The 13,004-nt window shown below is 44.3% G+C and overlaps 1 protein-coding gene across 2 annotated transcripts in view; it reads left to right on the top strand.

Annotated features, from left to right (window-relative positions):
- Window positions 1-10,124, top strand: part of UGT1A3 (UDP glucuronosyltransferase 1 family, polypeptide A3) — a 36,540-nt gene extending 26,416 nt beyond the window's left edge. For both annotated transcript variants that reach the window (XM_006893456.1, XM_006893457.1), the window contains exons 2-5: window positions 6,687-6,818; window positions 7,456-7,543; window positions 8,860-9,079; window positions 9,827-10,124. In XM_006893456.1, coding sequence (XP_006893518.1) covers window positions 6,687-6,818; window positions 7,456-7,543; window positions 8,860-9,079; window positions 9,827-10,124 — 738 coding nt within the window. The remainder of the gene's footprint in view (window positions 1-6,686; window positions 6,819-7,455; window positions 7,544-8,859; window positions 9,080-9,826) is intronic.
- The last annotated feature ends 2,880 nt before the right edge of the window (window positions 10,125-13,004 follow it).

Here is a 13,004-nt window from a genome sequence, read left to right as displayed (position 1 = left end):
CTTTGGATTGGACTGACTCAGGTTCAGTCATGACAAATGAATGAGCAGATCTCAGATGAAAAGGAAGCGATCCATCAAGCATCTCCCAGTTAGAGAGAAATTAAAGAGAAAGTTCATATCGTTATGAAGGATTATTTTAAAAAACAGGAGAGCATGACTGCATTTCATATTCAGTTTGAAACGTGAGACTTTTTTTAAAAAAAAACAACCTTAAGACTTTAAAGACACATGGATAGTAGTAATTTCAATCAAAATCTATAAACTTGCATGGGCACTGAGCAGTCACAGTGGCCCTCTGATCATTTCTAGGACATTATACATGTTTTCCTAGATCGGAGGAATGTCCTGTTCCTTCTTTCTGGAATGCTAGTCCTTGAATCTGTTATATGGCTGTTTTCTTGTTTTTCACACCTCAGTGTAAATGCCACTTCGTCAAAGCGTACTTTCGACGACAGATGCCAATGATAGAAAATGGAGAGGTTGGAGTCTACAACAAAGAGCTTTCTGGAGTTAAAATAATGTTATTTATGGAAGTATATAAATGTGTAGCATAATTTATGTATGTAGATATAAATGTGTAGTGTAACTGATACGTGTATATGTATATAAATATGGACTGAAGCTCAACATCAAGAAAACTCGGGTTCTCACCACTGGGCTGATTGACAGCATCATGATAGACAGTGAAGAGACTGAAATTGTTGACAGCTTCAGCTTGCTTGGTGCCAGCATCCAGGAAATAAAAAGTTGAATTCCATTTGGAAAATCTGCTGTTAGGAACCTTTCCAGAGTACTGAAGAACAGTGAAGTCAGTCTGGAGACTAAGTTGTGCCTGATCCAGGCCATGGTCTTTGCAATTACTTGTTACGCATCAGAAAGCTGGACAATCACTAGATATGATAAAAGGAGAATTGATGCTTTTGAGCTGTGGTGCTGGAGAAGAGTATTGAATGTATCATGGACTGCTAGGAGAACAAATAAGTTTGGCCTGGAGAGGGTGAAACCAGGCTGCTACTTGGAGGCAAGGATTCTGAAGTTTCATCTGACATACTTTGGTCATGTTGCAAGGAGGGACCAATCCTTAGAGAGGGACATAATGCTCAAGATGGTGGAGGGACAGCACAAGAGAGGAAGACCCTCAATGAGATGAATTGACTCAGTGACTAGGGTAGTGGGGGTAGATGAGTCGGAGACAATAATGTTGGCTCAAGACAGAACAAGGTTCAGAGTTGTACATAGGGTCACTATGAGTTGCAAGAGACTTGAAGGCACTTAATAACACTAATGACAACAACACACATAGGTTAGTTAAAGAAGAGGGTAGTTATAGTTGGAAACTGAATTAGTAGCCTAAGAAGTAAAGTAGAAGAAATAATTAAGAATATAGAACGAAAAGATAATGAAACTATAAGGAAGAGTTAAGTTTGGAAAATAGATTTTCAAGATCTAATTTGTGAATTATAGGAATATCAGAAGTAGAAAAGGAAACATATGGAGAAGAGACAGCAATTAACAATCAGTAGAAGATAAGCTGAGCTTTGAAAAAAGAATCACATCTTAACAACACAAATAAATTCCAGGAAAGATATGTTTAAATATAGACATTGTTGCTGTGTTGAATATAACGCATGGTCCTGTATGTGTGGGATAGAGGTGCTCCATTGTGTTTTCAAAGTTGTGACCTTTTGGAAGAAAATCACTAGGCCTATCTTCTGAGGAAATTTTGGGTGGTTTAGAAACACCAATCTTGAGGCTAGTAGTTAAAGGTTTCAAGTGGAGGATGGAAAACGCAAACAAGAAAACTGGAATTAAAAACACTAAGTTCTCAGGTACACCTCGGACCTTTTGCGGTCTTATTGTGGGTACAAATATCAGAAGTATTTCAGGGCTCACATATTTTTTAAAGTATGGTATTGGCAAATAATTTTTATTACTACAGTTCAACAGCAAATCTATCTTGGGATGAAGGGCAACCAGAATGTTCCTTAGAGTGAGGAAACAGAGACTCTATCTTGTGTTTTGGACACGTTAACAGGAGGGAGAGAACATTGCTGGAGAAGGACATTATGACTGGCAGAAAGTCCGTGATGAAGATGGCCTCTAACAAGATGACTCAATGCTGGGCTCAAACACAGCAGTTCTGAGCAGGCTGGGGCAGGGTTCCAATCTATATCCCAGTGGGACCTAACAAAAAAAAAAAAATCCAGTGATTGTTTGGAAGGAAGGTGAATTGACGATGATTTATGTCAGCACCTTGCTTCACTCTGATCATAGAAGCAGAGTGTAAAGTCATAGTGAGATATAGGGGATGCCCTACCAAGTAGCGCATAGATTCATAAGGGCTGGTCCAGAGCTAGGCATGCACATAACACCAACGCTACGGTTCACTTGGCTGTGATCTGCTGGTGAATTTTTAAACCCTGCTGCTGATCCTTGAATGTTTATGGACCTGTGCTTGACGTTGTGTTAATCACACTCTGCTGACGGCAGGGCAGATGTGGGAAGGCGTAGAAGGAACTGAATTTGGACTTGGCCTTTTTCAGTCATGGTTAAACTTAGCAATGGGTTTCATGAGTGAAAAGAAGTTGTAGGAAACTCGGGTAAGTTGAACACCTAATGGTCCCTCAGTAGAGAGTTGTTTGAGGGCGCTTAGGGAGGAGTTGTCTCTCCCTGTCCCTAGGAGAGAGAGTTGAAAGGGAAGGAGGGGGTGGTGGGCATCCCAGGAGAAACAAAGCAAGGTGCCCAGGTTTCCCTTGGCACAAACAAAATGTGTGGTGTGGCGTTGGTGGGGACAGCTCTTGCCCAGCTGACTTTTCAGCCATTTCTGCCAGGGAACGTTGAGTCAGCAGATTTGAGACAAAGACTCCAGGAATCCTGGGGGGTTGGTGAGGGTGAAGGTGGTGGTGGGGTTGCCTGAGAAGACTGGCCACTTTAGAGATTGGTTCATACTGATTTCCTTCTTTCATGGGTTGTTGTTGTGTATCATAGAGTCAGAACCGGCCCATAGCTGATTCTCCAGCAGGTTTTCACAGGCAGTTAATTGCACAGGAGGAGACTGCCCATCCTTCTCCCGTGGAGCAGTTACTGGCCTCAAACCATGTGGCTTTGGGATTGTAGCGCAGTTTCTTGCCACAAGGCCACCAGAGTTCCTTTTACCCTCAAAACGAAGTCCAACAGAGGTCACTGCTAAAGGCTTGTATTTCCAGTATCTCACAGCTAGCTGGCCAACCGTTTTTGTCTTCGTTTTAGCACGCCTCAGAGGCGCTCTGTCCTGCACTGGGTTCTTAGTGGCCATGCCTGTCTTAGTATCCAGTGCTGCTGTCAGAGCTACCACCAGTGGATGGCTTTCACACACAGAGATTTGTTCTCTTACAGTTTAGGTGACTAGAAGTTGAAGTTCAGGATGCCAGCTGTAAGACAGGCCCAGTCTTTCTGAGGTCATTGTAAAAGGCGGGCCTTGTTTCCTTGTGCGTCTGCACGCCAGGGGTTCCCGCGCCATCTCTGTGTTCTGGCCTTAATGTGGGAGAGTTTCCTTGGGCAGGTGGCCAGGTCCAAAAGCACACTTCACTGCTGGCAATAACTTCTGGGTGGTACTGAGACACCCCAGCCCTCAGCTCAGCTTCCTCCCCTTTGTTCTCTACTGAGATGGAAGCACGACAAGCCACACCCTAGGGACGCTCCCCTTAAACCCCAGGATGGCTGTGATGAGATTAGAGCGTGACAGTCCACCTTCAATCCCTCGAGACAGCTAGCTGGTTTATCAGGCCATGAATATTAGTCACAGAGCTTCCATGTAACACCATTACATAAATGTATTTGAGGGACACATTCAATCCATGACAGGCTGGATTTCTGGAAGTGATCACCTGGACCCTATTTTCAAGGTACCTCTGGGTGAACTCAAACCATCAACCTTTCAGTTAGCAGCCAAACTGTAACAGTTGGCACCATGCAGGGACTTTTCTTCTGATTGGGGCCAAGTTTTGCTGCATCCTTTCTGAGCTTTTATTTCTTTGACTTTCATTTTTTAAGAAGTCTTTGACAGGTGGTTGTTGTGTGCTGTCAAATTGGGACTGACTTATAGCTGACACCCCCAGGGAGTTCTCAGAGGCTGTAAATTGCACAGGAGGAGATTACCCATCTTTTCCCCACAGAGCAGCTGGTGGATTCGAACTACATGCCTTTGAGGTTTCAGCACAACTTTTAACCACTGGGCCACCAGAGCTTCCTCTTGGACAGGGAGGGATCTGTAATCTGTCCTTGGTGAGCAGGAACCCTGCTATCAGTGATTGTCACCCATCCCGACACCCAGAAGCTGTTTGGAATCCCAGCCTCCTGCTCCTAAAACCGCTCCTTTTCTAGAAGTTGTAACACTCGCGGGTTGTTTGTGTTAACTGTTGTCACGTTGGTTCTAACTCATGATGAGCCCAGGCAGAACAATCTTGCCTGTTTCTGTGCTGTCTTTGTGACTGATGAAACAGCTGAGTCCATTGTGGCCACTGTATACTTTGAGTACTTTTCCAACCTACAGGCCTCATTTTCCAGCTCCATCTTGGACAATATGTTGCTGTGATCTGTTGGGTCTCCACTGGCTACTTTGTGGAATAGACTGTCTGCTTACTCTTATTCTTGAATACAATCTGTGGGTGACCCTGTTGGTGCTTGAAATGCTGGTGACCGAACCTCCAGTACTGCAATAGATCGCAAGCCTCTGTGGAGACGAGAAATAACAGAGAAGTGATGGTGAACTGCAGGTTAATAGTATTAATCATTAACTAGCAATGCATTGAGAGTTTAGCGTTCAAATGTGCCCAGAACTCATTTGAGAAAAAGAAAAAGCAATCCTTGATAAAAAGGAAATAGCTGCAGTAGAATTCCATTAACGATAGGAAGGATTTTTATTCAGTTAGCATTTTGCTGTCTCCATTGTTCCCCATTTTCAGGTGATATTTTCTTGCAGACCCAGACTCTACCTCCCCTCCTATATATCTCTGTCTGTCTGTCTGTCTGTCTAAATCATCCTCATCATTGTTGTGTTTGAACTTCTGGTTGCAGCTACTGTATCAATTCATCTTCCTTCCCCCCTCCCACCTCTGGTTTACCCTTATAGCCTCTGAAAACCCCTCTGGAGGGTCAGAGGGTGTCAGCTCCAATTTAGCGGCTCATAAAAACTAATAAAACTTTACCAAGCGTGTTGCGTTTCTCCAGGGATTGGGCCCTCCTGATAACACGTCCAAGGTCCTTGAGATAAAGCATTTAATCTTTGCCTCTAAGGGGCATTTTAGCTGCACTTTTTCTGAGTCAGGTGTTCAGAGGCAGTTAATTGCACAGGAAGAGACTGCCCATCTTTCTCCTGTGGAGCAGCTGGTAGACTTGAACCATGTGCCTTTGGGATTGCAGTGCAGCTTCTTGCCACTAGGCCACTACATATATGAAATAAAATGCAAACTCAGTGTACATACAGCACAATGGTAACTGAAAATATTTGTATATTGCTAGGTATGTATCTGAAAGTTGTATGATAAATAAGGACGACAGAGAATAATTGATGCCTAATTTTAATTGTGGTGTTGGAAAATCTACTGAATATTTCATGGACTGCCAAAAGAACAAACAAGTCTGTCTTAGAGGAAGTGATCTGGGTTGCTTCCTGGAGGCAAGGATGGTGAATCTCTGTCTCACATATTGTGGGCACGCTGTTAGGACGGGCCAGTTCTTGGAAAAGGGCATCACACATGGAAAGGTGGAGGGTCAGTGAGAGAGAGAAAGACCATCAGCAACATGGGTTGACAGAGTGACTATAACAATGGGCTCTGCATAGCAGTGACGATGAAGGTGGCACAGAGAGGGCAAGGTCAGATCTTCGGTTCAGAGGGTCACTATGGGTGAGCTCTGGTGGCCTAGTGGCAAGAAGCTGCGCTGCTATCCCAGAGGTGAGTGGTTCAAATCCACCAGATGCTCGCTGGAGTAGGAGGGAAAATCTCCTTCTATACCAGTTAGATCCGATTTGATGGTACACACAAACACACACACACACACACACACACACACACACATTAAATTTAAAAAACCCCAAATAAATAAAAAACAGAGGATTGCTATGAGTGGTTGTCAGCTCGATGGTATCCAAGAACAACTTAGGGATCTATAACTATGAACCTGTACCATCTGTATCTGTATGTGTGTGTGTGTATATGCCTTGCAGTGTAATGTGTTACGTTAGATTTCTAACTGGTAGGTTGGCAGTTCACATCCATCTACTGCTTCAAAGGAGGAAGATGAGTCAGTCTGTTCCCATAATGATTTACAGCCTTTAAATGAGATGGGAAGGGCTCTGTGGTTTTGCATATATTTATACATGCACATGCACAGGTGCACACACACAAGGTGTGTGTATATACACGATACATAAAAGTATGGGAGAGGGATGTGTGTGTGTGGTTGTATATCCTTAACCATGAAAGGCCTGGCATTCTGCTTCTGAGGAAATGTCAGTGGAGACTCGTGGACCAGGAAGCCTTTCATTCCTGTGCTTGGGGTCTCCACATCTAATGAAATAAACTCTAACCTTTAGCCTTTAACCCCACTGCTAAGAGGAAGCCATCTGAATCACAGGGTAATGCGTGCAGTGCCCCCCAGACATGAGGCGAAGCTAAAAGGAAACCTCTTTTCTCTCCTGTCTGTAGGAATTTGAGGCCTATGTGAACGCATCTGGAGAGCATGGGATCGTGGTTTTCTCTTTGGGGTCAATGGTCTCGGAGATCCCAGAGCAGAAGGCAAGGGAAATCGCTGACGCTTTGGGAAAAATCCCTCAGACGGTAAGAAAACTTCTGCCTCCAGACACGTTCTGATCCTAGGGTTCCCCATCTTAATTAGTTCTGTCAGTAGGAACTTTACTTGGGGTTCCTTGCTACTTGCCAACACTGTCCCAAGGTTGTTCTTTTTGCATCTTCACTCTCGGCCACTCTGGTGGACAAAGGTCCACGTCATGAAGAAGTCTCCTCTCCTCTGAGAGCCTGAAATATGCACTAAAGAAGATTTGTTTTATAAAATGAGGATAAATCAAGAACATAGAATAATAAAGAACATATTCTTCATATTAATCAGGAATACTTCTCCAAAAAGCTGTGGACTGAGAGACTGAATTTATTTACTGTGTTTCTGCTTTTACAGTTCTAAACACATACGCTTTGTTGAGTAAACATTTCCTCAAAGTGCATAAAAGTGCAAAAATGACAAACACCTAGATTTTCACAAAGCAAACACCTCCCTCTAACGGAGCCCAGAATAAGACACCGGACAGTGCCAGCACCAGAACCCCTCTGCTCATGGACCCACCTCACTCTGTTGGTCCAGAGGGACCACTTGGACGTATTGTAGGAGATTTTTATTTTAATGAGAAGATTTTTTTCCTTTTAATTGTGTCATGTTCTTTCTTTAAAATGTCTTTCCAAGGTCCTGTGGCGGTACACCGGAACCAGGCCTTCTAATCTCGCCAAGAACACGATACTTGTGAAGTGGCTGCCCCAGAACGATCTGCTCGGTACGCCAGGCGTAATATGCTGCTTTGGTCAACCAGTAACCAGTTGCTGTTCAATCTCCTTGACTAGTGGTGACCCCATATTGTCTGAGTCATGCTAGGCTCCGCGGCGCTGCCAGTGGCCAGTTGTTCAGATGACCAGGCCTTTCTGCCGAGGCACCCTGGGGGCGATTCAATCTGCCAACTCTTCTGCTGGCAGCCTCACCAGCTAACTCTCTACACCACGCAGGGGCTTCATGGAACTGAGTTTAAATGAAGAAGATGGTTTTGGCCCAGTATCCTAGAGGATTTATTTTTTCTTTTTAGTTTGAAAATATCATAGCCAGCGTAACTCACATTTCTTTTTTTTTAAAAAAATAAAACAACCTAGTATTTTTCTGGTTTTAGTCAATGGCCTTGGTTTCCATTCTTATCCGCAGCTAGAGCTGATTCCCAGAACTCAGACTTCTAACCTCTTAAATGGGAGAAGAGAAACTTTTGTTTATTAAATCCAGGAATCCCAAAACAAACGGGAAAGAAAAGGAAGTGCACTGTTGTGCTACCCACCGCTTGAGAACGCTGGCTGCATCTTCCCAGTGCCTTCACAGTCTCGATTTCTCCCGTCCTGCTGGCTTTCTTGCCATTAATCTGGTTTCCCCACCCACTTACTTTCTCTTTGTTTCAAAGTCATTGTTGACTGTGGGGTCTCAAATTTGGTCTCTTTTTTAAAAAATTATTCTTTTTTATGTATGGACTGTCAAATTGGATCTGACTGGCACAGGTGGAGACTGCCCCTCCTTCTCCAGCAGAGCATCTGGTGGATTCGAACCAAGTACCTCTGGGATTGCAGTGCAGCTTCTTGCCACTAGGTCACCAGAGCTCCCCCAAATTTGGTCTCTTTTTAAAATGCAGTGGTCATGAGTGATTTTCTTTATTTTTCATTTTATGGATTAATCTGTTAGTTGGTTAATTAGTGACAGAAAGGGCAACTTCTGGGTCATGGTTTAGAGAGTATCTCAGGACAACAGCCTGACTAGTCCCTGAGTTCCAGCCAGTTGAGTAAATTCGGTTTCTTTCTTGTTTGTTTAGTGAGGGGAATTCAAAGTTCTGTGCCACATTTTTCTGCCACCACAGTCCATGTATTGTGGCCTGTAGTGGTTGCTGGGCACCATGCCCTTATATAATGGTGCCCCTCTCGGGCCACAATTCTGGTGGAAAGTCCCTGTGGATAAACCCTAAGCACACAGAGGGCTTTCAGAGCCTGGCTGGGGTGGGGTAGGGGGCACTGTGAAACTCAGCAACCTGACCTTGACCTCTTCCCTCTGTCATCTGCTTCCCAGGTCACCCGAAGACCCGTGCCTTCATCACGCACTCTGGCTCTCATGGTATCTATGAAGGCATTTGCAATGGCGTGCCCATGGTCATGATGCCCTTGTTTGGAGACCAGATGGACAATGCCAAGCGCATGGAGACCCGGGGAGCGGGAATCACGCTGAATGTCCTCGAAATGACGTCTGACGACTTAGCAAATGCACTGAAGGCAGTCATCAATGATAAGAGGTGAGAGGAGCGTGCAGAAGAGGCCTGTGTGTTGCTGCTGTTGTTGTCAGTGGCCGTCACACTGGCTCCAGCTCTTCTTACACTGGAAACTCACGCAGTACTGTGCGCTCAGCTTCAACTTAAGCCTGGGAGGCCGCCTGAGGCATAGAGAGAGTCCACTCTCAGAGAGCGACTGCTCCACCTGGCAACGGGGAAGCAGGAGATAATGGCCAGAGATGAAAATCCTTCTGGGAAAGGACTGTGCTGCCTCCTTTAGGGAACTTGGGTAGTCAGCTTCAAGGTCAGAGGGACCCTTGTCAGACAAGGCAGCTTCTAAAATATGGCTTGGATACCAGACTCACACCAGTACTTGAAAATGGAATTACAGCTCCACTTTCAGGCTGTTCTATGAACAGTCATCAAGTGCTTCCTATTTTATCTTCTCATAGACAAAAATACAGTTAGAAAGAAAATGATCACTAAGAACAGAAGAAAAAACACAGGAAGCAAGGTTTAAATAATAAAAATGTGCATTTCAGCTTCCTGGTTTCTTGTTAGAGCTAAAGAGCTTTTGTTAACTCGTCTCTGCCCCCCTCCCTCCACTGGCCCTCTCCTCTCCAGGTGACAATAGGAACACGTCCCTCTGCCCAGTTTGGCAATCCTGGTGGTTTTCCTACCAATAGGTGAACGTGCCGTGCAGAGCAGGTTGTCCCTGCTCCCTCAGAACCCCTGATGCTAACACGCTAACACCCCCCTCTCTGTGTTCAGCTACAAGGAGAACATAATGCGACTGTCCAGCCTTCACAAGGACCGACCCATGGAGCCGCTGGACCTGGCCGTCTTCTGGGTGGAGTTTGTTATGAGGCACAAGGGTGCCCCACACCTGCGCCCCGCGGCCCACGACCTCACCTGGTACCAGTACCACTCCCTGGACGTCATCGGCTTCCTGCTGGCCATAGTGCTGGTGTCGACCTTCATCACCTTTAAATGTTGCGCCTTTGGTTGCCGGAAATGCTTTGGGAAAAAGGGGCGAGTTAAGAAAACTCACAAATCCAAGACACATTGAGAAGCAGGGGGGAATTCAGGTGACAATTCAATCCATTGCCTTGTTGGTTCCAAATGTTCAAGAGAAGTCAGTGTTGAACCCATTTCAATCTTATTAAAGAAGTATGTTAGCATAAACAGACTGAAGACACCAGTGTGTTTTAATGAAAACAATTTCCTCTAATATATAGATTACAGCCCAGCCCTGGTCTTTAATCAGGACCTCACTGAAAATCTTATAAACCACATTCGGAGAGTTGGGCAGGTCCCTCCCTCATTTATATCACCATTATCTTGCTAAACAGTGAGGCTCAGTTTTGGGAGAACCCTTTTCTGAGGTGGTCCCTAGGCCACCACTTCCAGTGACAGTTTGACATCATTGCCTGGCTTCTACCAACTGTTGTGATAGGACCCTCCACTGGTATTCGAACCAAGCCAAATGCATTTCCCCAAGTCCACTCCAACTCTTAGTGGCCTTGTAGGACAACGCCCAACTGCCCCATAGTGTTTCTAAGCTTCAAATCATTATGGAAGCAGGCTGCCTCATCTTGGTCCCAGGGAGCAGCTGGTGGGTTTGAACTGCTGACCTTTTAGTTGGCAGCTGAGCACTTGCCCACTGCACCATCTGGGTTCCTTTCACCAGTCAGGGCCAACCCTAATTCATACTCCTGCTAGCGTGTGTCACATGAATGTGGAAATGTTCACTCTTTGAAAGTGTTCACTCTTTGAAAATGTGCAGTCTATGTGAAATGAATCAATGACACACAATTCTCTGAGAACAGTGTGTGATTTCTGACTTTGGGGAAAAAAGAAACAGTGTGAGAAAATTGATGGATGGTGTATTTGAGGGGATAATTATAGCTCTATTGAACAGATCTGAACTTGCCTGTCTACCAAATACATTTTCTGTGGTGTTTCAAACAATAGAAAACTTTATTAATAAAAATAATTTATAAATTATGTTTCTAAGGTATTCTCTTCATTGATACTGTATAAATTTCTTATTAAATTACATTTTCTTTTTTATTCAGAAATGTGTTGTTTATTGTTCAAATATATGAAGATTGCTCATATTTCTTTCTGCTGTTGATTTCTATAAAAAAACAAGGGTCAGCCATGTGGGGATGGCTATGTCTGGAAATGGTCATGTCTGACCTTTATCATCTTCACACACGGAAACTAGCCCCATCAACAGTATCAATAACACAAAACCAATTACCAAGAGGTCAGATATGTTCTCCATGCTCCCATACTCCTTTCTACTCATCTCAACACAAATCTTAACTGCTTCACTGAGTCCAAAATCTGATGTGGTGTAAATTACATTTTCTAACTGCAAAATAATTATTTGGACATGAAAAAATTTCTTTTATTTTATTGGGTTTTTGGAAGCAGGATTGGCATACACTTCCTAAACAGCATGCCTCTGGAAACACTATGAACTTTGGTGAATGTCAACAGCTGTCGAGGCGCTTCAAGGCTGTTGTTCATAGGGTTGCTTTGAGTCATGCTCAACCTGAAGGCAATCAACAACAACATCAACACTGGATTTTTGGTGAAAGTTTGCACAGCAAATGACGTTCTGATTTTACAACTTTCTCCACATATGGTTCATATTGCACAAACATTGTCTGCTGACATTATTTCTGCTTTGGCTGTTCCATTCTCAGTACTCTAGTTGCTCCACCTGCTTGCCTTTTCATGTTCTTGTTACAGTAGACATTGACTGGTTGGTGGATTCAAATCACCCTCTCCAGGTTGGGAGCACAACTCCCTACCCACTAAGTCACAAGAACTTCCCATTCGGTCTCACAGAGAAGAATTTTTAAAGGTGCTGAGTACTCATAGGTGGTAATTTTGATTTAAATTTTTATGGGTGTGTCATTTATGTAAAAGACCCCACGGAATAGTCTTGGCCCACAATTTTAACAGTATCTCAGGTTGACTGTCTAGACTTTTTAAGAGTTGAGTGCTATTCTACATTTCCTCCCATTCTCTCAGTTTTCCCTCTTTTCTGGCAGCCTCGTGAGTAGGGAATGGCTTAGTAGTAAGGAGTTGCATTGCTAAGCCAAAGGTATAAAGTTCAAATCCACCAGCTTCAGGAGAAGGATGGGCAATAAAGTCTCGTGTGATTTATGGCCTATGAGAACTCACTGAAAGGTCAACCTATAGTTGGTTCGTTCTGACTTAAAAAAAGGCAGTTCAAATCCACCCGCTACTCTAAGGGAGACAGAAGATGCAGAAGAAGCAAAATGCAACTTAGACAACATGAGGGTGTCCAAGCCCAGCTTCCACTAATTCCACAAAATGGAACTCTCCCCATCAAAAACATCCAATAGAGAAACCCTACCCCTTGGTAAGACATAGTTCCCACACTGCTGCATCTACTTCCATGAATCACCAGGTCTGGTACTCTTTGCAAAAGTTGTGGGGTTATTAGGGAAACAGGTCGTGGGAAGTGAGGGATGGCAGAGGAGATCACACAGTGAAAGGTCTCCAGGTTTAGTCCAGCGTTCAAACGCAGGAGGCCTCTGTGTTTTCTCAGCCTTCTCGTAAGCCTTGTCTCACAGCAGTCCCTAATCAGCTCTTCCCTCCACCATCTCCAGGCCTCCATCAGGCTTTGCCTGGCTGCCATGTCTCCACAGTGTTGCCAGCTTCCTCTTGTATGTTGATCTCCCAGCTGTTGATGATGTAAAAGACACTGATCATTGGCAAACCATGTGTCTGCTGTTGAGACAGCTTTTGACTACACCCCTAACAGGGGCAAAGGCAATAGATATAAATGCCATTTTCAAAAGTCCTTACTCCATAGATGGGCAATCTTCTCCTGCGAAGCTCTGAAAACCCTCTGGAAGGTCAGCTATGAGTCAATTTCAACTTGACAGTAAATGTGAGTGAGTGG

This window comes from Elephantulus edwardii, unplaced genomic scaffold (genome assembly GCF_000299155.1).
Source record: "Elephantulus edwardii isolate Elephantulus edwardi_28Jun2011 unplaced genomic scaffold, EleEdw1.0 scaffold00127, whole genome shotgun sequence".
NCBI lineage: Eukaryota > Metazoa > Chordata > Mammalia > Macroscelidea > Macroscelididae > Elephantulus > Elephantulus edwardii.
This window is presented reverse-complemented; position numbering and strand designations above follow the sequence as displayed.